Raw genomic sequence first — 25,496 nt, forward strand, 5'->3', positions numbered from 1 at the left:
TCATTTCCATTTCCATTTCCATTTCCCAAAAAAGAAAAAAGAAAAAAATCATGGGTCATAAATACAATTATGACGAATTACGGGGCCATCCCAGAATCCCAATACTTAGAAAGTTGATATTTACAGGGGACAGTTTTAGCAGTTGGTAGCACGAACAGCCGAACAACCCCTCGGCAATAATTCCCTGCTCCGGTGCTGTGAGCCCTCCGATTCTTCCAAAATTTCCCAACCTATTGACGGCGATCATGTCCCTCATGTGTCTCTATCTTCTCTCCCAACTAATCTTGACCCTCGGATTTGGGAACTCCGCGGAACAACATGAAGGTACCGTCGCTCTACGAACACTGCGGCGAAACTATGTTGAGGTTCAGCAGAGGTCATCGTTTAAGATTGCGCTATTCGCTGACTTGCACTTCGGAGAGGACGCGTGGACGAACTGGGGTCCTCGCCAGGATGTGAAGTCCATCAAAGTCATGTCCACTGTGCTGGATCAAGAAAACCCAGGTGAACTTTCAAAATGATATCAAGTTTAGGATTATTTTGAGGTATGAAATTTTAAGAATCTGAATTTGGGTAGCAGATTTTGTGGTATATCTTGGAGATGTGATCACTGCTAACAATGTTGCAATTGGTAATGCGAGCTTGTACTGGGATCAGGCCATATCTCCAACAAGGGAAAGAGGCATACCATGGGCTAGTGTGTTTGGGAACCATGATGATGCACCTTTTGAGTGGCCACTGGAATGGTTTTCTGCACCTGGAATTCCTCACACCCATTGCAATCTCCCCAATTCATCGGTTTCTGGTGGGTTTCATCTTTCAGTTTTTGGATTATTGAAGTTGTTGTTGTGAGTATAAAATACCCTTTATTTAATAAATTGATAACAAGTAAAGAATGGTCCTATTTCTGAATTCAAAGAAAATGTGCAGGTATGGTTTCATTGATTCATTGTTTTACTATTGTTTTGGTATGCAGATGATTTTTTCCCCATTTAGAAGTTATGATTATGTTGGCTTCAGCTATATGCAGAAGGGTCATTGGGGTTTTGCGATACCATCATTTTAAGATACTTTCTGTTAGATACTTAGATAAAAATTAGTGAACATTATCATGTGATTGATATTAGTTTATTAACAGTAAAGGGCAATGCTTTCCATTTCAGGGGAAGAAGAATGCTTCAGAGGTACACCTCGTATAGAGCTGATGAAAAATGAGATTCAGCGTAACACACTTTCATACTCGAGAAATGGTCCTATAGATCTTTGGCCAAGCATATCCAACTATGTTCTCAAAGTTTCATCATCCCAAGATCCAGACTCAGCTGTGGCACTCCTCTACTTCCTTGATTCTGGTGGTGGGTCCTATCCAGAAGTCATATCCAGTGCTCAAGCTGAATGGTTCAACCGCAAATCCCAGGAGCTGAATCCCAATTCTAGGTAGAATAATATGGAATAAAATAACTGGAAAGGAACAGAGAATTTGGAAATTTGTAACCTATTTGTTGCCCAAATTTTCTTGTTCTTTTGTTCTTCTGTTTTCCCACAACTAAATGGTGTTATATCTAACAGCGTGCCTGAGATAATTTTTTGGCATATTCCAAGTAAAGCCTACAAGGAGGTGGCTCCAATGTTTCGAATTCACAAACCTTGCGTAGGTTCAATTAACAAGGAGAAAGTTGCCTCTCAAGAAGCTGAAATGGGCATCATGAAACTTCTGTGGAAAGGCCTTCTGTCAAGGTAAGGATACTAATAAGATGTATAAATACAATCACACATTGGAACATTCCTGTAAAGAATTTCTCAAGAACACTTATAATTTATATCTATATATACATGTGCAGATGACCTCAAATGGGCTAACCCCAAATTGTGACCTCACATGGTCTGAACAGATGAGTTGGGCTAGTAGCTAATTAAGTCATGACTAGGCAGGCTTTGCCAAGCTTGATTCATTAGATACATATTGGCCCCTGGCAATATAGTTTTCAGTTTTCAGATTTGTACATGTTCTTTCAAGACGATTGGATGACTCGGAATTTGGACCTGAACCTTCTAATCTTATTGTTTTATTTTAATTGCTGAAAAATTGATGGAAAAATGATTGAAAATTCACCAAATAAGATTTTCTAAATTAGAGGCTGCACATAGTTGGATTTTTCGAAGCTGATACTCAGATGAAACTATGGCTTTGCATCGATTGATGCAAGTGGGGTCTTAATAATATTTATTCCTCTTCCTGGTGGCAGGCTGTGTTTGTAGGCCACAATCATGGATTGGACTGGTGCTGCCCATATGAGAAGCTATGGCTATGCTTTGCCAGGCACACAGGCTATGGAGGTTATGGAAACTGGAGAAGAGGAGCTAGAATATTGGAGATCACTGAGCAACCCTTTTCTCTCAAGTCCTGGATAAGGATGGAAAATGGTCATTCACGCAGTGAAGTTCTGTTGAGTTCTTGACATTCATGCCGCATCCTTTTTTCCCCTAAAGTGCTCTCTCCCAGCAAAAGAGGGATAGTAAAAGAAAATGTTGGGACATTTCTTACATCAATGTTATATATACTTTATGCTAAGTTGTTTTTGGAGGGAGAGACAGTTGGCTGGCAATGTATACGCCTGTGCGTGTGTGTATATATATATATATATTGTGAAACAAGGAATGTGTGTATAATTATAACGACAGTGATGGTATACATTATTACTACATGTTGCAAGTTCCACCATCCATTAAATATATGCAATTTGATCATGATTTAGCCTCTTAATGCAAGTTCCAAGAATTGATTATAGTATTGTCTTGGTTCTAGGGGATGATCTGGTCTGGTCTGGTCTCACCCAATCATTATGTAAAAGGTACAAGTACCATGTAATTCCTCATACTGTACTAGCAAAATCTAAGCCAAGACCACTCATTATTCCATACCATAATGTTTTTAACACCAAAGCAGACATGGAATCATTGATGGGGAGAATTAAATGAACCAAACTATGGGGTTTGAAAACATTTAAATAGGAATATAATCAGTTCTTTAAAACTGTGTATAAACTCTTACCAACATCCATCCACATTTTCAGAACACATTTTCTTAATACAACTTGAAGCACCCAAACTGGGTTGAGAAAATTTTCCCATAATTTTGTCCATGTTGATGATGGATGGCTCTTCTACTTGGGCCCAGGAACAGCTCAAAAGCCACTTCTATCTACTGGGCCACTGTGGGGACTGGCCCATAATGGGAAAGCTGGGGCGAAAGTTCCCATGCCGGTCAAAAAACGTGGTTCTTCACACATGGCTCATCAATGGAGAGGGCCCAATTTTCTTGGAGGATACCTCACTGGGAAAATCCCAACCGTCCAATCGATCAAGATGCTCACGATAGGTTGGCATTACATATTCTGATATTCATATCCTTCCTGGAGGAACCAAGCCGGGAGGGTCTTTCAGTAATTTCATTCAAACTGACATTTGAACCGGTGGTGAATGGCAGTTGTGAAAGTGACAGTTGGAGAAGAAAGAAGGCGCGGGGAGGTCCCATGGTTTGGATAGCCTTCTTTATGAGCCACTATAAAGTTTCTCAACCGGTCCACTTCATTGAAAGATTACTAGGGCATGCCATTTTCTCCATGGTTGTTGCCTCCTCCTCCATTTTCTCAGCATGTGATTTTTTTCTTCTTTTTCTTGGAAACAAAAATATCAGAGAAAGAGAGAAACCCCACTTGGATTACTGTCAAATAGCTGATAGATTGGTTGGATTTTGGTGCCTTGGATATCACAGAATGGGGAATCTTTAAGCACACGCTTCACACAATCAGTTTTCTTCTTCATTTCATGAGTACTTGTTCCAGGTATGCTGTGTTAAGATCAATGAAGTAGCCCAATTCATTGGTTTCTTTCTGTTTTTGATGAAATGGTATGTGAGACTCTAGATGGTTTTATGCATAGAAATTGAGCTTGTAGCTGATATGTTTCTACTCTGTTTTGGAGGTACTTTTTCTTTTTGGTTTAAATTTATTGATGTTATGTACTTTAAGGGTATGGGTAGGTGATTCTTTCTGATTTCCTTTAGAATTGTGAATTGCTAAAACGAAGTACAGTGTTAAATTCACAAGTGCTCTGTTTGGCTGTTGAGAAACTACTGGAGAATTTAAAATTTTCAATGGCCCTACATTTATGGTCAATGAACGCTAATTATCTTTCAAAAAACCAAGGTGTGCTTGAAGGCCGCAGGCAAAATTGGAAAGTTGGGATGGGAAAAAAGAGAAGCTGGTTCAGTTTGGTGAAGGGGGTTTTCATTTCCGAGGCAAAGAAAAAAGAGGAAAAGGTTGATTGATGCTCTTCTTTCCTTTCTTTAACTGATATGTTCTATTAGTCTTCTTGTATAGCATTCCCAGTACTTAAAAGTTTACCATTGTTTTCAGAAATCAAAGAGGTGGAAATGGGTTTTCACAAGGCTTAAGCTCAAACAATGCCCTGCACTTGCAGCACCATGTAGAACATTGACTGAGGCAAGAGATGAGCAGAAAAAGCATGCTATGACTGTTGCCCTAGCAACAGCAGCTGCAGCTGAGGCTGCCGTTGCTGCTGCCCATGCTGCAGCTGAGGTTGTCAGGCTCACAGGCACTCCTCAATCTTATCATACATATGACAAAGGAAACCAAAACTTGGCTGCCATTAAAATTCAAACAGCTTTCCGGGGACATCTTGTGAGATTCTTCTACAACTCAATTAACCTTATTTATAATCACACTGATTATACTGTTTGTATATCCTGCTGAAACTTTTAGAAGAAAAATGTATGCTATGTTACTAGAAGTGTAGAATGATTCTCAAAGATGGTCAAAACTTTTCATCAAGTGTTCTTAAAATGGGATCAAATTCTTTTCATTTGAAATCCTCAATTCGGTTTTGGCCCCATTTTTTTTTTTTTTTTTTTTGTATTTGAGTCTGCAGTGTTATGTAACTAAACTGTAAATTTGAAAGCAATTTTTTCACAAATAAGACTGGGGAATCTGTAATTCTTCTTCAACCCAATTAAATCCTGATTGGGGGTGATGCAGGCTAGGAAAGCACTGCGGGAGTTGAAGGGATTGGTAAGGCTTCAAGCTCTGGTTCGAGGCCAAATTTTGAGACGCCAAGTAATCACCACACTCAAGTGTTTGCCCTCCACTGCAAATAATCAGGCACAAGTTAACAAAAGGGGAGTTCTGACTGCAAATGAAAGTTATAAAGACAGTGATAACAGAAAGTTTCTTAGGCCAAAGGAATTGGGAGGGAGAGAAATAAAGGTAAGTGAGCAAAAACTGAACGAAGATTGCTTTCAGGATTAGTGCTTCTTCTACAATGAAGCTTCTAGTTCAAATTGATGTGGTTATTGTCTTACATTCAATCTTTTCTTCTGCTCAGGACTATGTTATTGAGCAGCTTGAAGGCAGTAGTAAGAAAAGTTGGGATTGCAGCATGTTATTAAAAGAAGATATGGAAGCTATATGGTTAAGAAAGCAAGAGGCCGTCACCAAAAGAGAGCGGATGAAGAAATACTCATCTTCGCATAGGGTAACTGCATTTTACTTTGCTTTCTAAATTATGCTCCATTTGGTTGACAAGCTGGAATAAATACAAAACTTTCATTTTTTTTTTTCAGCCATTCCAACCCCAGATAGACATTAGGTTCCTAATTTTCTTTCCTTTCCCTTTGTCTTCTCAATAACCAAGTGGAGTGTAAAATTTCCTGTCTATTTATTTCAATTTTGCAATATAATTTTCTCTTTCAGGAGAGGATCAATGCTCAAATGACAGAGGAAACTGAATCCTACAAGGAGAATGGAAAATGGAACAGCCAGTTTGAGCAATGGATGGATGCCAGGGAATATGAAAGAGAAGAACTGGAGAATTCAAAATCAACAATCCATTTGAATATGTTAAACAGCGACAAAATGGAACGACAAATGTTAAATTGAGAAATGCCTGTAAACAGAATTCCACAGAAGGATCAAATTTGCCATTTTCACACTCGAGGAGATCATTTTGTCACAGAAAACATAATTCAGAAGCAGATAACCGTTCCTTCCCAAGCTCTCCAGTTTTTCCAACTTATATGGCTACAACAGAATCTGCCAAGGCGAAGGCAAGATCAATGAGCATGCCAAAGCAGAGGGTTGGGTTTCTAGACAGTTGCTTTGATCACAGTTCAGCCTACAAGAATAGGCTAGCATTTTGGTCTTCATTTAATGGTGAATCAATAAGCAACATTGGAAAGAACGGCACTCCGCAGAATTCTGTAACCATGAAAAGCTTTAACTGAGACTCAAAGGATGCCAGCTTTAGTTCCCGACATCAGTTCGTGAAATCAAATCAAGTTATGCTTTCAGAAGATTCGATACTAGATGCCTACAATTAAGTTTGCCAGATTTTCATGATCCTCTCACTGTTTCTAACCCTCACATTACATAAAGAAACTTCCAAGCTTGCAACTATCTCATTGCTGGAGGAAGTGAAACTAGTTTGATCTTTGACGTTGAAATCTTACATGTTTTAACATGAAAATGTAATTTTGCACATTTTTTTTCCTTGCGCTTCTTTTTTTGTTCTCTTTTTGTGGCTCTGTTTGTTTGATTCTACCATCCCGTGTCTAAAAAATTCAATCAGAAATGGTTTGTCATTATGGAGAAAACTTTTCTCTGCATATCATCTAAGAAGAAACCTTTTCATTCCTATCCAGCACGAATAGTTCTATAACCATTTCACCTCCCTGTAGATATATACCAAAACTTGATCTTCAACACTTTCACCCTCTTTTTAATTGAAAAATGAAGAAGAATATAGAATGACATATGATCTCACATCCATGTTTTGGTTGATAAAATAATGCATATTCTCAAATGGATGTGTGTGCATGTATACAATGTCACCTATCAAAAGATAGAAAAGGCCATTTATACTTCATTTGAGACAATTGCTGCATTTCTTCTTTTATTCAAGAGTGTATAGTTTGTTCTGTGAAGAGTTGGAGTCCATGAAAGGTTGTGAACTGTTTCTTGAGTCAACTTTTCTAGTGTGCTAAATGCTGCCAAAGAGATGATTTTAGTAGGTAGTAATCTTTTTACTAATGCCTCTATATGGGCATGCTTTGAAGTACATAAATTTTTCTCCACCTTTCTGCAGAGACAAAAAGTTGCCCTTAACTCTTTTTTTCACATAGAGTAACCCCAACTTAAGATAGAACATGAATTAAAAAAAAATGTGCCCTTGTTCAGAGACAGAAATACATGAAATCCCTCCTTCACTTACACTTGTTTTGCAGCTCTTCAATTGAAACTTGTGTGGTTTTTGGGTTGTTTATTTGGTAAAAGAGATTTTCTCATGTTCTACAGGCTTTCCAGACCCTTTGGACTCCCTCCCTCCACATGCTGAACCAAATGAGGTATTAGTCCTTGTACTATCTATTGTTGTTGCTGTTCTACCCAGCTGAAGAGCAACCACTCTCTGAGGTAATCATTTCCAACAAACATTCATCAGTGGCAAAGTAAATGGAAACCTGTAAAAATGGTTTGGGAAACACAGAATGAAATTGATATTAGAGCCTAGGTATGGTATTCCATAACTCACACTTCTATTTGAGCACCTGCATTAGATGGATTGAACAAAGTCCCCGTTGTGATTGTTTTGCAGCTCATTTTGATTCTCATGGATAAGATGTAAACAAAGCGAGAGAGACCTGTTATGTCTAGGCTAGCCATTAGAAGAAGCAGCATTGCAGGCTTGCATCTATCAAGCCGTTGCCATCTGAATTGAACTTAGCCATGGAGTTGTTGAGCTTCAGTTTTTTCTTTGTCAGGTTATGTAAATCCATCCACCAACAGAGTCATTGCAGAGCAATGAACCACCACTGCAGAGGACTCCAAAAATTTGCGATGATACCATTTTGTAGCATCCCGACAAGGCATTTTTTTTATACATGACATAATACATAATACATAAATAACTTCGATTTTGTCCAAAAAAAAGTTGAATTTCTTACCTATGAAAGAAACATTGATTGAAGAAAAAAATTCATATGTTTCAATATTGGTAGACTAAGAAGACCGGTGAAAATCCATGCCCCCGACCAACCACGTTAAGTACCACAAAAATTGGGTGGAGTCAAGTCACAGTCCCTAAATACATTAAGATCTTAATCCTAAAATAACAGCCCATGTGAATTCATGGAAGGCATGCATGTTGTTTACCTTGCTGGAATCATTCTTCACTAGAATATGCCAAGATGTTTGAAGGGTGTTGATTATTGATCTTTGATAGAAATGAGAAACAATTTTGTTTAATTATTTTGTCAGAGGTATTGAATAAATATCCTAAGTTTTGTAAAAAATAATTATATTTCATATCATTGTAAGTATCATGGAAGCATACTGGCAAAACATTTCAAAGACATTTTGATTGACATAATGGGATGTGAAAAATTAAACTTGAACAACCAATTTATGCCATAATTGACCTTACCTTACAATGCTTAATCGGGTTTTAAGCTACGGCTAGACTGGGGAACAAGTCTAAATCTTTTATTGACAAGAACAACAATTCCAAAATTTAATTTAATTATGAAAAAAATAATTCTCAGAAGGTCTTAAATATCCATATGTATTGACTTGATGCTAAGGCTCATGACAATGTTAAGACTAAAAATCAACTAATTGTTCACTGTGTAACAGCATAGCATGAACTTTTAGAAAAATTATTGACATGGAAAATTTTTCTCTGAAGGCTTTGAGAAAACTTGGAACCAGGGCATACATCAACATCATTTGGATGTTTTTCGGTTTATTCTGTCCTCTGTGAATGTTGTTTATCACATTATAAAATTTGTCAAAATTTAAAGAACTGAAAGAGCAGATGAATTTCAGTGATTAGTGAAAATGCTGTAAAATGATCGACCTGTGTAGGAATTTTAGCTAATTATGGTTATTTAATAATTTATAGGTCATTGATGGAGGAGTGAAAAAATTGAAGGCTACCTTTCTTCATCTTAACAATTTTCTTGAAATCAAGATTCAAAAACAGGGATTTCAGCTAAAATGTAGTACAGATTCCTCACCAATACTTGTCTTATTGAATATACAAGCCTTTCTAAGGCCCTTATAAATGAGTACATAAAGTTCAAGAACCCTTATTTGGGATAAAACTTCACTACACCCCCTTCCTATACATTAATTCGGAGAAAACTCAATCTGGTATACAGACTGTTTATTTGGATAAAAGAGACCCCAATGTTTCTCCAATTCTGGGTTTTTGTTGTTCTCATTGAACATGGCGAATATGTAAGTTTGTATAGGTTTTCCAGGCCTCTTGGGAGTTCCTCCCTTCACGTGTCGAAGCAAATTTGTGATATAAGTCCTTGCATTCTCAATTGTTGTAGCCGTCCCACCAGCCGTAGGCCAACCAGTCTCAGACACAATAATTTCTAAAGAAGCACCACCAGCCTTCTCCAGAGCTGAGTAACCAGCATCTAGCATTGCATCAAATATGTTTTGGTACCCAAATTGGCCATCTTGCTCCATAACTCCAGGAGATGTAAAAAGAGCATATTCAAGGCTGATGTACTGGGTGTTGCCACTGTAGCTAAAATAAGGATACATGTTGAACAAAAATGGGGCTCTAGTGTCCGCTAAGAAGCTGATGATTGGATTGATAAATGATCCAAATTCGGGTCTGAAAGATCCTTTAGATGGAGGGTAGGATTCTCCAAGGACCATGGCACTGAAGGGGGTTGAGACTTTGATTTGGTTACCAAGGCCAGCCTCTGTAATCGCCTGGTGAATGTTTTTCATGGCCCCCAGGAGATAATTTGCTTCCCAGGCAGGAGGATTTATTTCATTACCAACAGCTATGTATCGAAAATTGACGTTGGCATAGCTTCTGATGTTGTTTTCGACCCACGAATATGCCTTGGCCATGTCGGTAGCTATGCTGTGAAGGTCTTCATTCGCCACACCAACCATGAGCTCAATATTGGAGCCTCTGAGGGCCTGGAGGACTTCTGGGGCCGGAGCGTAAATCCTCATTTTCTGGATGTTGTTTCTTTTGTAGAGATCTATAACTTCATGGGGTGGTGGTAAGTTGTCCCCCAGTAGTCCGTAGCAAACTCCAGTGTTGGCACCTGCTTTGAAAATTTGCATTTGCAATTACTAAAGTAATTTGAGACAATAAGACAGCAGCTATACTCTTAAAAACAAACTATTAGAGTTAGTCTGAATAAGTCAATTTAATAATAAAAGCCCATGAAAATCAAACAATAGTAAATGAAAGAATATGAAAGAAATAAGGTAGAATTCATCACTCAAGAAGAAAAACAGTGAGAATCGACCTGTTATATGGAAGGTGGCCACTAGAAGCCCAAATAGTAGCATTGCAGCAACCATGGAGTCACGGGAATACAAGGCAACAGCCATGTAGAAAGGGGAGGAAAGAGAATTCAGCTAAGATGGGTTGCAGATACTGCTATTTTAACTCCCATTTTATAGACAGAGAAGGGGACATCAACTTGTGATTTTAGCCGTTGCATTTGCAGATTGCTTAGCCCTCCTGTCCCACTTGTCAGGTCAATAACTCCATGGAAACCACACAAAATCAATCATTGCAACCGCGTCCCTTGTCTTGTACTCTTGGACCTCCACCGTAATATCTTGGGAGAGTTCCGGATTTTGTCATTGCATGTGGCTTTCAATTTCACACCCTGAACTAAGAAACCTATCAGAAATTATATGGCATATGTCTTAATGTTCACGTGACATTCCTGATTAGAAGTTAACTTAACGGGGAATATTTCATGTATTTTATTTTATTTGATAATTGTGAATATCTCCCATCTTATTTTCACCTCGGTTTAAATACACAACTAATTTCTACGAAATGCCCTAGCCTGGTGCGTGGGGTTTATGAACTGAACAGTTTCAATGACATTAACCTCATCATTTTTGTGAACCCAATTGCGAAATGCTGCCAAAAAAAGAAGATTGATTTTACTAGATGGTAATCTTTTTACTATTGGCTCTCCATGGGCATGTTCTGAGGTACAGAAAAAATTTGGTCTTCACCTTGCTGAGGGGACAAGTGGTCCTTTCTCTTGTTTTCACATACTAGTTTGTTCAATGCTTTTACTGAAGTAATAATCTTTTTATTTTTGCTTCATCCTTTGGAGTAAAAGAGTTTTTGCATCCACATTTCTGAGGAGATTAGGAGTAACCCTTACTTAGGAAAGAAGAACATGGAAAAAGAAGTGCCTTCCTTCAGAGACCGAAAGAAATACATGAAAAAGGTGCTCATTCACTTGCACTTGTTTTTGCTGCTCCTTAATTGAAATTCATGTGGCCTTTGGGTTGTTTACTTGGTAAAAGAAAACCCAAAAATGAAAGCGGCTCATTGTTTTGCAGTTGATTTTGGGATCCATATGTATGAGATGTAAAGAAGGAGAGAGACTTGTTATCTCTAGGCTAGCCATTAGCAGCCCAAGAGGTAGCAGAATGTAACAAACCTTGGAGGGATTTTACTAGTTGAATAGAACTTAGCCATGGAGCTAAAGAAAGGGAAGCCAGACTGAGAAGCCCAGTATACATCTAACGCTAAGATTTAGCTCTCCTTTTATGGAGACAGACAGAGGCCTCACACTTGGAATTTTAAGTGTTTAGAGTCCCCACACTTAGACTTGCAGGGAAATCAGTGCCCCATGGAAATTGAGTTAGAAGAAACAAATTCACCACCATACCAGCTTCAGCTTTCATCATTTAACAACTCTGTCTCACTTGAGGGTGAATTCTTCACAGCTTGTAATGGCTAGCCTTCTCTAAAAAAATTGACTCAAATTTTGTATATATTTTCAAATAACTTACTTTTCTTAATTCAAATCCTACTCTTAACAACTATATGAATTCATGGAAGGCATGCATGTTGCTTGCCTGAAGCATGGGATTTTTCCCAGGTAACTAGAATATGCCAAGATGTTTGAATGGTGTTGATCGTTATCTTTGATAAAAGGATACTGAACTACTGTTTTGTTTTGTCAGACATTGAATAATTTCCTAAATTTTGTAAAAAAAATTATATTACATATTCTTGTATGTTCTAAAGAAGCAAACTGATGAAACATTTTAAAGAGCCAAATATTTTTTATTGACACAAAGGATACAAAAAATTGAACTTTAGTTAAGTTGGAAATACCATAAATTATAAATCTTCTCTTCCAGGTCTGACTTTTCTCAAATGGCTAGACTGGGGACAAGCACAAAAGCTCGAAAGTCTTAAGATAACACATAAAAATGAATTCATACATATAGGCTAGAAACTAAGACTCATGAAGGAATGTCTTAGATGTCTTCACATTAATGGTAATAGCAATTAATGAGGCAATTGGCACAAAGGCTAAAAAAAGAATACTATTTCATTAGACTTACTAGCCTTTCTTGTGGTCTTTTAAGCTCTCAGTTACATAAAAAGTCTTGCATTCTCTAGTTTAGAATAAAACTTTGACAGGTGGGTGCCTAAGAAGTGAGTTCCAGAGAAGGGCATTATGCAACTCATTATAATTATTTTATTTAATGTGAATTTTTGTTCTATATGCTGTGACTGATCATGGTCTTGATTGATACTTGAATGAGTTTGGTTAAATTATATATATATATATATATATATATATATATATATATATATATATTGTGCACCAGTTCCAATCAAATACACCTTTACCAAGCAAGACCTGTATCATCAAATACTACAGCCGACTTAGAAAATGAAAGATTTCAAATTCAAATTAGACCAAAGAGTATAAATGTGATGCCAGATGTAGCTAAGCTACACAATTGAATAGACAATTTGAGTGGCACTGGGGATCCTACAAAGTAAAGGGTACTTAGACTGCTTGTTTGGGAGAAATAGCCCCCAATGTCTCTCCAATTCTGGGGTTTTTCTGTTCTCATCAAACATGGCAAACACATAAGTTTCTATGGCCTTTCCAGGCCTCTTGGGAGTCCCTCCCTTCACATGCTGAATCAAGTTGGTATTGTAAATCCTTGCATTATCCAGAGTCGCTCCTATGCCACCAGCTGAAGGCCAGCCACTTTCCGATATAACAATTTCCAACGAACCCCCACCAGCCTCCTCAAGCGCTGAGTAAAATGCATCCACCAAGGAATCAAAAAGATTTTGGTACCCAAGCTGCCCATCTTGCACCGTAACCTCATTAGCCGTAAACAGAGCATAGTCTAGGCGGATGCCTTGGGTGTTAGCACTGTAACTGAGGTAAGGGTGGAGGTTAACAAGTAGTGGGGCACGGTTTTCCACTAAGAGACTGATGATGGAATCAAGAAATGAACGGGCTTGAGTCTGGAAGGAGCCTTGTGACGGAGGATAGGATGTTCCTAAAACTCCAGTGTTAATGGCAGTTGAGACCTTGATTTGGTTGTGTAGGCCAGCTGCGGAAATTGCATTGTTGATATTTTTCATGGCAGGGAGAAGAAACTGGGCAAAAGAGTCTGAAGGACTCACTATATTGCCAACCGCAATGTATCGAAATTTGACCTTAGTATAGTTCGTTACATAGGCTTGGACCCATAAATTTGCAATGCCTTGGCTGGCAGCAATATCTTGAAGGTCATTGTTTGGGACGCTCAGCAAGAGCTCAATGTTGGAGCCTCCAAGGGCCCGCAGCGCAGCTAAGTTTGGATCATAGAGTCTCATTCTTTGGAAGTTGTTCCGGGTGTAGAGCTCTACAACCTCTTCCGGTGGTGGCAGATTGTCGCCAAGCGTTCCATAACACACTCCTATTTGGGTTTCTGCATAGATTGAACAAAAACCATGAAATTAAAGGAAAAAAAGGGCAAATAATTAGTGAATCACTCAGATATAGGCCGGGAGTCAATATCAAAAAGTAAAAAAGTTGGTAAGTTGATCAGAGATGACCCTAATTAATCAAGGCCAGTACAAAGCATATATAGAATCGTTCAAGTCCTCAACATAACAAATCTCACATAGGAGAAAACAAATTTTTCCTGAGTAATGAGTTACCAATCTTTATTAGACCAAGGCTTAGTGGATTGAAGTCTTAAAAAGTGGTACTCCATAAAAACTTGCATCTATTCCTACTGACATGATGCAAGGAAAGGAAGACAAACCTGTTAGGTGTAGGCTGGTCATCAGCAGCCCAAGGAGTAGCAGAACCGTGGTCATTCTTGGAGAGCTTTTAACATAGGAATTGACAGCCATGGAAAAGAAAGAGAAGAATAAAAGGGTAAGTTATATATGTCTCCAGCACTAAAATTTCGCTCCCTTCGATTGAGTGGATCAAATCTTGCAGTTGGAATTTAAGTAATCATAGAATATCCATCCTCACAACCAGCTCGAGCCTTCATCCTTGAATGGAATTCTGTCTGTTGCTTGAGATTAATTTCTCCCCCCTTTGAGAAGTCTTGGACTTTCTACACCTCTTTTGGTGGAACTTTATGAAACAATCACTGTTATTTTGGTTGCCTCTCTGAGCTGCTAGTGTCTGAACTTTGTTCAAACACACCCATGAAACTTAAAACATCCATAGATGTGCAGAAGAATTAAACAAGAGGGCAGGCGATGACCCGACCCAAAGTGCCAAACCGTGGGAGGACCCTATTTCATTTTGGTTGGTTTGAGTATTAAAGCCTGAAAGATACCAGTCAGCGTCTATGTAGAATTCCGATCCAACTTTTCTTATGTCAAGGTGGGCAGGCTTAGTGGCAGCCCTGTAACAATCAATCAAGTTGGCTAAATTCTTCAAGGATTGGGAGTGCTTCTTTGGAGTAAAGGAAATTAATATAGATTTTATAAACAAAACATGTATGAAATAAAGTGTAATTGTTATATTGTTTTAAAAATTATTTTAAAATGTGTAAATATTATTTTTGTTATAATTAAATATATTTTGTATGAAAAATATATTAAAACATTTTTCTCCTATTTAAAATAGAAAAATACGGAGATATTATGTTTTCGTAAATCTTAAATGAATAAAATAAAGTGTTTGACTCTAATTTGTTTGACTATAATTAATGATATATAATAGTTGATTTTTTAGTCATTGTCAATAAGATATAATAGTTGATATTTACATTTATTGGTAGAGAATATAATTACTTTGGACCCCAAGTTTTAAGGTTTGGTCAGAGGTTACTAATACTGGTAGTGTTTGATTTCTTCACTTTAAAAGGAACAAATTTGAGGCTAATAACTTATTTGTAAAGTCCTACCTAATTGTGCACTATTTGTTATTTGGATTTGATACATTTAATTTGTAATAAGAGTAAAAATGTTTTGAATACATTTAATTTGGATTTGATATGAAATTGTTTTTATGTAAATATGAAAATATTTGATTGAAAAGTTTTGAATATATTAATGTATTAAATCCAAAAGTTTTTTTGAAAAAGATTATACATTATATTTCTTATTTGCAATTATAATTGAAAATATTTGATTTGTGAAACTATAGTAATATTCTATATTGAGCTTTGAACTCATTTCGTTTCATTAACAATTTTAAGTTGTGATGTCTCACATTGGATATGTGAGAAAGTTCCTAATGATATATATGTATAAACTTCTCTTATAGACGCGTTTTAAAATCATGAGGATCCCTTGAACTTACAACGACTCTGATGTGGAGGTAGTGTCTAAACTTTGTAACCGTGTGACGACCCTATTTCATTCAAAAGTGATAACTGATAAGTGATAAGGTTGGTGTTGAGTATGAAAGCCTGAAACATGAGATCGACTTTTGAGTTCAGGGGTCTTTCAAACACTCAAATTTTTGAGTCATTGCCGTAAATTACTCACAAATTACTTGTCCAAGCTATCAGGTCAAGCTCTCCCTCTTTTAAACAAAGAAGTGGCCCATTCCTTGAGATTTTAATAATTTCCAAATCTTTCCACTACCCTGAGGTCAAGCACTCCATGGAAATTAATAAATACAAACAATTCAAGTAGAGGTTTCCTCCATTCATATTATTGGCCATGGCCGGCCCGACGTTTATTAATGGGACAACTTTCAGTATTCAATTTTCTTGAGACATGGTGTGCCCCTAGTACATGCTTGGATATTCTAAATTTGTTTGGATGTTTCGTGGAAACCAAATTCTTTAATACTTTATAGGCTATGTTTGGTTTTCAAAAAAAAAATTAAAAGAAAATACGACAAATAGAAAATTAACACAAAGATTATTAAGATAATATGTTCTCCTTTATTAAGATTATTTACGTTTTATTGTGGCATATATGAAAACAAAACTGTGTTAGCATTTTGCCTCTATAGGGGCATCCTTCGAAGAAGTGGGGGGAGACCCTTATTTAAGATGGTAATACATGAAAGAAAGCCTCGCCCTTGGTTTTCTACAGCACTTAATTTTGCTTCTTTTAGTTGAAGTTGATTGGGTATTTAGGTTGTTTGTTAGGGAGGAAGAGTCCCCAATGCTTCTCCAATTCTGGGGTTTTGTTGTCCTCGTCAAACATGGCAAACACATAAGTCTCAATACGTCCTGCAGACCTCTTTGGAGCCCACCCTTGACATGCTGAATCAAATTGGAGGAAGTGAAACTCGTTTGATATTTGAGTTTGAAATCTTACATGTTTTAACATGGAAATGTAATTTTGTACATATTTTTTCCTCGTTCTTCTTTTCTCCTTCTCTTTTTGTGGCTCTGTTTGTTGGATTCTACCATCCCCTGTCTAAAACATTCAATCAGAACTGGTTTGTCATCATGGAGAAGACTTTTTTCTGTATATCATCTAAGAAGAAACCTTTTCATTCCTATCCAGCAGGAGCAGTTCTATAACTATTTCACCTCCCTGTAGATATAGACAAAAACATTTCCCTCATATTTTCCTGGGAAACAAAAGCAAATCGTAATGGCATTGTCCATCGATGATCCATTGGGCACACTTTTTCAGGATATACTAAAAATTGATCTCCAACCCTTTCATCCTCATTTTAATTGAAAATGAAGAAGAACAGAGAATGGCATATGATCTCACATCCATGTGTTCCTCAAATGAATGTAGTAAGTCATGTGTGCGTGTATACAATGTCATCTATCAAAAGATAGAAAAAGCCATTTATATTTCATTTGAGACAATTGCCACATTTTTTCTTCTTGTATTCAAAATTGTATTATTTGTTTATTCTGCAAAGAGTACTTGGAATCTATCGAAGGTTGTGTACTGTTTCTTGAGTCAACTTTTCAAGTGTGCTAAATGCTGCCAAGGACATGGTTTTACCAGATGGTAATCTTTTTACAATTGCCCCTACATGGGCATGCTTTGAAGTGCATTAATTTTTCTCCACCTTTCTGAGGAGACAAAAAGTTTCCCTTAAAAGAAAAAAAAAAGTGCCCCTCGTTCAGAGACAGAAAAACGTGAAGAAGTCCCTCCACTCACACTTAGTTTTGCTGCTCTTTAATTGTAACTTATGTGGTTTTTGTGTTGTTTATTTGGTAAAAGAGGTTTTCTCATGTTCTACAGTCTTTCCAGACCCTTTTGGACTCCCTCCCTCCACATGCTGAATTAAATGAGGTATTAGTCCTTGTATTATCTTATTGTTGTTGCTGTGCTACCCAGCTGAAGGGCAACCACTCTCTAAGATAATCATTTCCAACGAACATTCATCAGTGGCAAAGTAAAGAGAAACCAGTAAAAATGGTTTGGGAAACACAGAATGAGATTGATCTTAGAGCCTCCAAGGCTTGGTATTCCATAACTCACACTTCTATTTTGGCACCTACATTAGATAAATTGAATAAAGTGGCTGTGATTTTGAGTTACTCTATGTTATTGATTGTGTTGCTCTGCTCCCATTCATACTTCAGTGACCAGAATAAAAAAATGGTTCACAATTTTGCAGCTCATTTTGGGATTCACATGGATGAGATGTAAACAAAGGAGAGAATGGTTATGTCTAGGTTAGCCATTAGAAGAAGCAGCATTGCAGGCTTGCAGCCACCCTTGGAAATCCTTTACCATCTGAATTGAACTTAGCCATGGAGCTTAAGAAAGAGAAGAATGAACAGCTAAGAATACATCTAACACTAACATTTAGCTCCCCTGTTATAGAGAGACAGTGGCCTAACACTTGGAATTTTAAGTGATTGAGTTCCCAAACCAAGACTTGCAGTTGCAGGTCAATGACCCCATGAAACTTAAGTCACAAGAAACAAATTCACCACCAACCAGCTTGAGCTTTCATCGTTCAAATCAATTCTGTCTGTTTTCTGGGATTTTTGCCATCTTTGAAAATTGAAAAGTCCCATGCCTTACTTGAGGGTGAATCATTCACAGATTTTAATATCTAGCCTCTAAAAACTTTACATTTGTTTCGTGTGTATTTTCAAATTAATTACTTTTTTATGCAACTTTGACAGGTGGGTGCCTAAGAAGTGAGTTCCAGAGAAAGGCATTATGCAACTCATTATAATTATTTTATTTAATCTGAATTTTTGTTCTATGTTCTGTGTGTTTGCCCAAGTTCTGCAATTTTCTATCATGTCTCAGAAGTTGTTGAGTTTCAGTTTTTACTTTGTTAGTGGAGGTACCGAGCATAGAAGACGCCCAATCCATGGGTCTACCTACTTGCTCGAGTTGGATGGCGGATTTCACTACAAAAGCTACCTCCTGGAGGGTGCCAAATTTTTCCAAGAAGGGGTACCCGGATGTTGTATCGGCCGAATTTTGTCTCCCGGTTGAGAAGTCCTCCTAACTCCATTTAAACCTACAATGATTCGAGAGCCCAACCCAACCGATCCTAGAAGAACTAAAAAATTGATCATCGGGAAGAAGCTGTCGGACCACCAACATGGATCACATGGTACGGATATCGAGGGCAACAACAAGGCATGTATGAAGAACAAATCTCAAAGGAAAACCTCATCTTGTCACATCAATAGGAAATGTCAGGGCTAACTGGCCATGCGTCGCCTGACACAAATTTGTCAAGCCATCCGTGCACGCCAGGCAACCTCCAACGTCTAACTCAAGCCTATAAAGGAGGAAGAAGAATAGGAGAAGAGGGGGATCCTTCTCCTAGAGAGCCAAGACACCCACTAACAGAGGAGGTAACGCTAGAAGATTGGCTACTGCCCAGATAGTCGTTGGATCATCATATCCGGAAAGGTTGTGCACCAACAGTTAGGTTATGTAAATCCATCAACCAACAGAGTCATTACAGAGAAAAGAACCACCATTGCAGAGAACTCCAAAGATTTGCAATCACACCATTTTGTAGCATCCCCAAAATACATTTTTTATACATGACACTATACATAAATAACTTTGATTTTGTCTAAAAAAAAAATATTGAATTTCTTACCTATGATTGATTAAGAAAATATATATATATATATATATATATATATATATATATATATCATAAGTTTCAATACTGGTAGACTAAGAAGACCGGTGAAAGTCCATGCCCCCGACCAACCAACTTAAGTACCACTGAAATTGGGTGAAGTCAAGTGACGGTCCCTAAATACATTAAGATTTTAATCCTAAAATATAAGGTGCTTTTAAATGTAGTACAGATTCCTCACCACGACTTATCTTATTAAACATATAAGGCGCTTTTAAATGAGTGCATGAAGTTCTACATGACACTTTTTCTCAGGGCTCAAGACCCCTTATTTGGGATAAGACATCACTATACCCTTCCTACATTAATTTGGAGAAAACTCAATCTGGTATACAGACTGTTTATTTGGATAAAAGATGCCCCAATGTTTCTCCAATTCTGGGTTTTTGTTGTTCTCATTGAACATGGCGAATATGTAAGTTTGTATAGGTTTTCCAGGCCTCTTGGGAGTTCCTCCCTTCACATGTCGAAGCAAATTTCTGTTATAAGTCCTAGCATTCTCAATTGTTGTAGCCGTCCCACCAGCCGTCGGCCAACCAGTCTCAGTCACAACAATTTCCAAAGAACCACCACCAGCCTTCTCCAGAGCTGAGTAACCAGCATCCAATATCGCATCAAATATGTTTTGGTACCCAAACTGACCATCTCGCACCACGATTCCAGGAGATGTGAAAAGAGCATATTCAAGGCTGATGTATTGGGTGTTGCCAATGTAACTAAAATAAGGATACATGTTCAAGAAAAACGGGGCACCAGTGTCCGCTAGGAAGCTGATGATTGGTTTGATAAATGATCCGAAATCGGGTCTGAAAGATCCTTTAGATGGAGGGTAGGATTCTCCTAGCACCGCTGCACTGAAGGGGGTTGAGACTTTGATTTGGTTGCCAAGTCCAGACTCTGAAATTGCCTGGTGAATGTTTTTCATGGCCCCCAGGAGATAATTTGCTTCCCAGGCCGGAGGATTTATTTCGTTTCCAACAGCTATGTATCGAAAATTGACAGTGGGATAGTTTCTAATGTTGTTTTGGACCCAGGCATATGCGGTGCCCATGTTAGTAGCAAGGTTGTAAAGGTCTTCATTTGCCACACCCACCATGAGCTCAATATTGGAGCCTCCGAGGGCTTGGAGGACTTCTGGGACGGGAGCGTAAATCCGCATTCTTGGGATGTTGTTGTGTTTATAGAGATCTATAACTTCGTGGGGTGGTGGTAAGTTGTTCCCCAGTAGTCCGTAGCAAACTCCAGTGTTGGCACCTTCAAAGTAATTTAAGACAAATGAGACAGCAGCATTATCTTGAGAATGTAGTGATATAAATTCCAGACTCAGTAAGTTAATCAAAATTGGTAGTAACAGAAATTAGAAATTGATGAATACCCCATCATTCAAGAAGAAAAACAGAGAGAACCTGTTATTTGGAAGGTGGCAAGCAGAAGGCCAAATAGTAGCATTGCAACAACCATGGAGTCGCAGGAATGTAATAATGCAGCAGCCATTGAGAAAGAAAAAGCAAGAAAATTGAGGTTAAGTGGGATGCAGATACTCCAATTTCATCTCTCATTTTATAGGCGCATAAAGGGGTCTTCAACTGGAGCTGTTTTAGCCATTGCATTTACAGATTTGCTAATTGCTTGGCCCTCCTGCCCTCCCTGTCGGGTCAACCACTCCATGGAAATCAACGCATTCATCCACAAATAACCACCCATCATTGCAACCGCGTCCCTCGTCTTATTTTCTCGCCTCCACCATCCTACCCTGGAAGAGTTCTGGGTTTTGTCATTCCAAGTGGCTTTCACTTTCACACCCTACAAGGAAAATAGCATGTTGGATCTGTCCTGATCAGAAGTCTAACTTAACAAGGTATGTTTGTGTAGTTCATTTTATTTGATAATTGTGGGTATCTCTAATCTTATCTTCACCGAGGTTTGAACATAGAACAAATGACATGGGCAATTTGGCATGGTGTAATGGTGTTTATGAAGTCAACAGCTAAAATGACAGCGGCCTCATCTCTTCAGTAGTGGGAACCCAACAGCTTCCAATAATGGAAGTCTCGCATGGAGTAATGGTGTTTATGAAGTCATCAGCTAGAATGACAGTGGCCTCATCTCTTCAGTAGGGGAACCCAACAGCTTCCAACAATGGAAGTCTGGCATGGACTATAGGCTTGAATATGCCGTGGGTGTAGGTGCGTTTGTTTGACGGGAATGGAGAGATGGAATTACTGCTTTCAGCTCCTAATAGGAATACAATATTGCGTATGAGTGTAACTTGGATGGCCAGACTTGATCCAACCCAAAACCAACTTGACATTGGATGAACTAGGACAATCATTTTTATTACTAAGTTGGGTTAGGGTTAGGTTTTTTTCAACCCAAGTTCAATTTGGATTGGGCTCGGGTTAAGATTCAAATAACTTAACCCTAACCCGATTTAATGTTTTTATAATATTTATAACGCATCTTATGTTATATAATAATATTTATCTTCTTTTTATATTTTTAAGAAAAAAATATTAAATTATATTATATCACATGTTTTTCATTATTTTTAGAAATTATATGAATTTATGTTTATTCTTTTTGTTATTATATTGAAATTTTATCCTATTTTGAATTATACAACCTGAGTCTAATTTGATCAATATGACTCTAACTTAAATAACTTGAAATTAACCTCAACTTAGAAAAATAAGGTTGAGTTGGACTTAAATATCTTAAGTTGGAATTCGGGTTAATCATTCCCTAATTTGGATTGGACTTGGATTAGTCATCAACTCTATGTCAATTTCATGTTCACTCCACAACTTTAATTCCTTCTCATCTTTGCTTCTCTAAATGAAAAAGCAATGTCACATGTAATAGAATGAGTAACAGACAAAACTTCTCATTTTAACGATATTTATATTTCATGTTATTTTTTGGTATGGGAGACGTTAAATAGTATTTGCATGATTACTAAGAAAATTGAGGGACATAATATATATATATATATATTGAATTTATTTCATAATTTTTAGTATGGAAATGAAACAGAGAAATTCAAATATATAAAAGATGAATTGAAAATAAATGAGAATTTTTGGTCCCATTTCCACGAATTTACAGAAAAGAATCTTAAAAACTTGAAATAATCAACCCCAGCTATGGTTTGAAAGTGGAAGTTCCTCGGGAAAATGGTCCTAGAAATTTTTTGGACTAAATCTAACATAATGATAAGCTGAAAAAAATGAGATACCAATTCTGATATTAAGTTACTCAATTGAATAAATAATTTGATTGGTACTGGGGACCCTACAAACTAATGGGTACTTTGGCTGGTTGTTTGGGAGAAATAGCCCCCAATGTCTGTTCAATTCTGGGGTTTGGCTGTTCTCGTCAAACATGGCAAACACATAAGTTTCTATGGCCTTTCCAGGCCTCTTGGGAGTCCCTCCCTTCACATGCTGAATCAAATTGGTGTTATAAATCCTTGCATTATCCAGAGTCGCTCCTGTGCCACCAGCTGAAGGCCAGCCACTTTCCGATATAACAATTTCCAGCGAACTCCCACCAGCCTTCTCAAGCGCTGAGTAAAATGCATCCACCATGGAATCAAAGAGATTTCGGTACCCAAGCTGCCCATCTTGCACCGTAACCTCATTAGCCGTAAAAAGAGCATAGTCTAGGCTGACGTCTTGGGTGTTAGCAGTGTAACTGAAGTAAGGGTAGAGGTTAACTAGTAGTGGGGCACGGTTTTCCACTAAGAGACTGATGATGGGATCAAGAAATGAACGGGCTTGAGTCTGGAAGGAGCCTTGTGACGGAGGGTAGGATGTCCCTAAAACTCCAGTGTTAATGGCAGTTGAAACCTTGATTTGGTTTTGTAGGCCAGCTGCGGAAATTGCATTGTTGATATTTTTCATGGCAGGGAGAAGAAACTGGGCAAAGGAGTCTGAAAGACTCACTTCATTGCCAACTGCAATGTATCGAAATTTGACCTTAGTATAGTTCGTCACATATTTTTCGACCCATGAATTTGCATTGCCTTGGTTGGCAATATCTTGAAGGGCTTTGTTTGGGACGCCCAGCATGAGCTCAATGTTGGAGCCTTCAAGGGCCTGCAGAACAGCTATGTTTGGATTGTAAAGTCTCATTCTTTGGAAGTTGTTCTGGGTGTAGAGCTCTACAACCTCTTCCGGTGGTGGCAGGTTGTCGCCAAGCGTTCCATAACACACTCCTATTTGGGCTTCTGCTGAGATTGAACAAAAACCATGGAATTAAAGACCAACCAATCTTGTAGGAAAAAGGGCAAATAATTAGTGAACCACTCGTGTATGGGCCGGGATTAAATATCAAAAAGTAAGCTAGTTAGTAAGTTGATAAGGGACGACCCTAATTAATCAAGGCCAGTACAGAGCATATATAGAATCTCACATGGGAGAAAACAGATTTCTCAAAAGTAATGAGATACCAATCTTTATTAGACCAAGGCATATTGGATTGAAGTCTTAAAACCCCACTGACAAGATGCAAGGGAAGAGAGACAAACCTGTTAGGTGTAGGTTGATCATCAGCAGCCCAAGGAGTAGCAGAACTATGGTCGTTCTTGGAGAGCTTTTAACACAGGAATTGACAGCCATGGAAAAGAAAGGGAAGAATAAAAGGGTAAGTTATATATGTCTCTAGCACTAAAATTTAGTTCCCTTTTATAGAGTGGATCAAGTCTTGCAGCTGGAATTTAAGTAATGATAGATCCATCCCCACAACCGGCTTGAGCCCTCATCATTGAATGCGATTCTGTCTGTTGCTTGAGATTAATTTCTCCCCCTTTTGAGAAGTCTTGGATCTTTCTACACCTCTTTTGGAGGCAACTTTCTGAAACAATCACTGTTCTTATAGTTGCCTCTCTCAGCTGGTAGTGTCTGAACTTAGTTCAAAACACTCCCATGAAATTCAAAACATCACAACACTGGCATATAAAAAAAGATAAAGAAAAAAATATAGAGAGAAAAGAAAACAGAGATTTTGCACTTGAAGAACATCCATAGATGTGCGGAAAACTTAAAAAAGAGGGCAGGCGACGAACTTGACCCAAAGTGCCAAACCATGTCATGTTCAAAAGTGATAAGGTTGGTGTTGACTATTCAGCCTGAAACACTATAGACTTTTGACTTGGTAGCGTACAAGTGACCATCTGTATGGAAATTCCAATCCCACTTTTCTAAACAGCCCATGTGAATTCATGGAAAGCCCTACCCTGCTGGGATCATTTTCCCGGTCACTGGAACGTGTCAAGAGGTTTGGATGATATGTATCTTTGATAAATTTATGTGGAAAATTGAAATTTCATAAGTCAGTTAAAATGGATATGTGAGAATAAAAAATGATGAGTTTGTGTCTTCCTGGAATGGTAAGATACCAAGATAGAATATGCTGCAAAGGAACCATCACCAACGAAGGAAAACAGAGGAAACCTGTCATGTCCAAGGTGGGCAGGCCTAGTAGCAGGCTTGTGACAATCATGAAGTGGGAAGAATAGAGGCATGAACAAAGAACAATCAAGAATTTTGTTAAAATATGGATTAATGTAGATACCGCAATCTTAGCTTCTCTTTTATGCACCGAGAAGGGGACTTCCAGACACTCATATTTTTTGAGTCATTGCAGTAAATTACTTACAAATTACTTGTTCACGCTGTCAGGTCAAGCACTCCCTATTTTAAACCGAGAACTGAGCCCCTCCTTGAGATTTTAGTAATTTCCAAGTCTTTCCACTACCCTGAGGTCAAACACTCCATGGAAATTAATAAACACAACCAATTCAAGTAGGGGTTTCCTTCATTTATATTATTGGTCATGGCTGGCCGCCATGTTTATTAATGGGACAGGTTTCAGTATTCAATTTTCGTGAGACATGGAGGGCCCTAGTACATGCTTGGATATTCTACATTTGTTTGGATGTTTCCTGGAAATCAAATTCTTCAATACTTTTAGGCTATGTTCGAGATTTTAGTAATTTCCAAGTCTTTCCACTACCCTGAGGTCAAGCACCCCATGGAAATTAATAAACACAACCAATTCAAGTAGAGGTTTCCTCCATTTATAC

General features: G+C 37.9%; 6 protein-coding genes across 11 annotated transcripts; 2 read left to right on the top strand and 4 right to left on the bottom strand.

Annotated features, from left to right (window-relative positions):
- The first annotated feature begins 133 nt into the window (after nucleotides 1-133).
- Nucleotides 134-2,764, top strand: LOC117919731 (probable inactive purple acid phosphatase 16). Its single transcript, XM_034836972.1, is given in 6 exon segments — nucleotides 134-504; nucleotides 581-805; nucleotides 1,164-1,437; nucleotides 1,570-1,715; nucleotides 1,718-1,737; nucleotides 2,247-2,764. Coding segments are annotated over 6 exon segments (1,137 nt in total). The 5' UTR covers nucleotides 134-245; the 3' UTR covers nucleotides 2,460-2,764.
- Nucleotides 2,765-3,595: 831 nt separating this feature from the next.
- LOC117919737 (protein IQ-DOMAIN 1-like) lies at nucleotides 3,596-7,951 on the top strand. Of its 5 annotated transcripts, none has more exons than XR_004652130.1 (8): nucleotides 3,856-3,984; nucleotides 4,209-4,321; nucleotides 4,419-4,703; nucleotides 5,058-5,285; nucleotides 5,404-5,553; nucleotides 5,772-6,544; nucleotides 7,371-7,584; nucleotides 7,669-7,951. XR_004652130.1 is itself a non-coding variant. In XM_034836978.1 (6 exons), exons 2-6 carry the CDS (start codon nucleotides 4,247-4,249, stop codon nucleotides 5,955-5,957), a joined length of 924 nt encoding a protein of 307 aa, XP_034692869.1. In that variant the 5' UTR covers nucleotides 3,596-3,845; nucleotides 4,209-4,246; the 3' UTR covers nucleotides 5,958-6,566. The 5 variants fall into 5 exon arrangements, 2 of the variants coding, with proteins under 2 accessions (XP_034692869.1, XP_034692868.1); XR_004652131.1 differs by having other exon boundaries at nucleotides 7,371-7,487; XR_004652129.1 differs by having other exon boundaries at nucleotides 7,371-7,951.
- Nucleotides 7,952-9,057: 1,106 nt separating this feature from the next.
- LOC117919818 (glucan endo-1,3-beta-glucosidase, basic isoform-like) lies at nucleotides 9,058-10,486 on the bottom strand. Its single transcript, XM_034837081.1, has 2 exons — nucleotides 10,358-10,486; nucleotides 9,058-10,150 (listed from the first exon to the last, which is right to left on the bottom strand). The coding sequence occupies exons 1-2, from the start codon at nucleotides 10,440-10,442 to the stop codon at nucleotides 9,201-9,203; spliced, it is 1,035 nt and encodes a 344-aa protein (XP_034692972.1). The 5' UTR covers nucleotides 10,443-10,486; the 3' UTR covers nucleotides 9,058-9,200.
- A 2,344-nt stretch (nucleotides 10,487-12,830) lies between these two features.
- On the bottom strand, nucleotides 12,831-14,585 carry LOC117920882 (glucan endo-1,3-beta-glucosidase, basic isoform-like). The gene is made up of 2 exons (XM_034838555.1): nucleotides 14,157-14,585; nucleotides 12,831-13,817 (listed from the first exon to the last, which is right to left on the bottom strand). Exons 1-2 carry the CDS (start codon nucleotides 14,245-14,247, stop codon nucleotides 12,838-12,840), a joined length of 1,071 nt encoding a protein of 356 aa, XP_034694446.1. The 5' UTR covers nucleotides 14,248-14,585; the 3' UTR covers nucleotides 12,831-12,837.
- Nucleotides 14,586-19,443: 4,858 nt separating this feature from the next.
- Nucleotides 19,444-20,926, bottom strand: LOC117920856 (glucan endo-1,3-beta-glucosidase, basic isoform-like). The gene is made up of 2 exons (XM_034838519.1): nucleotides 20,818-20,926; nucleotides 19,444-20,665 (listed from the first exon to the last, which is right to left on the bottom strand). Exons 1-2 carry the CDS (start codon nucleotides 20,903-20,905, stop codon nucleotides 19,716-19,718), a joined length of 1,038 nt encoding a protein of 345 aa, XP_034694410.1. The 5' UTR covers nucleotides 20,906-20,926; the 3' UTR covers nucleotides 19,444-19,715.
- Nucleotides 20,927-22,470: 1,544 nt separating this feature from the next.
- Nucleotides 22,471-24,653, bottom strand: LOC117919599 (glucan endo-1,3-beta-glucosidase, basic isoform-like). 2 transcript variants are annotated; one of them, XM_034836792.1, is made up of 2 exons: nucleotides 23,940-24,653; nucleotides 22,471-23,642 (listed from the first exon to the last, which is right to left on the bottom strand). In XM_034836792.1, exons 1-2 carry the CDS (start codon nucleotides 24,028-24,030, stop codon nucleotides 22,663-22,665), a joined length of 1,071 nt encoding a protein of 356 aa, XP_034692683.1. In that variant the 5' UTR covers nucleotides 24,031-24,653; the 3' UTR covers nucleotides 22,471-22,662. The 2 variants fall into 2 exon arrangements, with proteins under 2 accessions (XP_034692683.1, XP_034692684.1); XM_034836793.1 differs by having other exon boundaries at nucleotides 22,471-23,639; nucleotides 23,940-24,627.
- Between the last annotated feature and the right edge of the window lie 843 nt (nucleotides 24,654-25,496).

This window comes from Vitis riparia, chromosome 8, assembly GCF_004353265.1.
Source record: "Vitis riparia cultivar Riparia Gloire de Montpellier isolate 1030 chromosome 8, EGFV_Vit.rip_1.0, whole genome shotgun sequence".
Classification (NCBI taxonomy): Eukaryota; Viridiplantae; Streptophyta; class Magnoliopsida; order Vitales; family Vitaceae; genus Vitis; species Vitis riparia.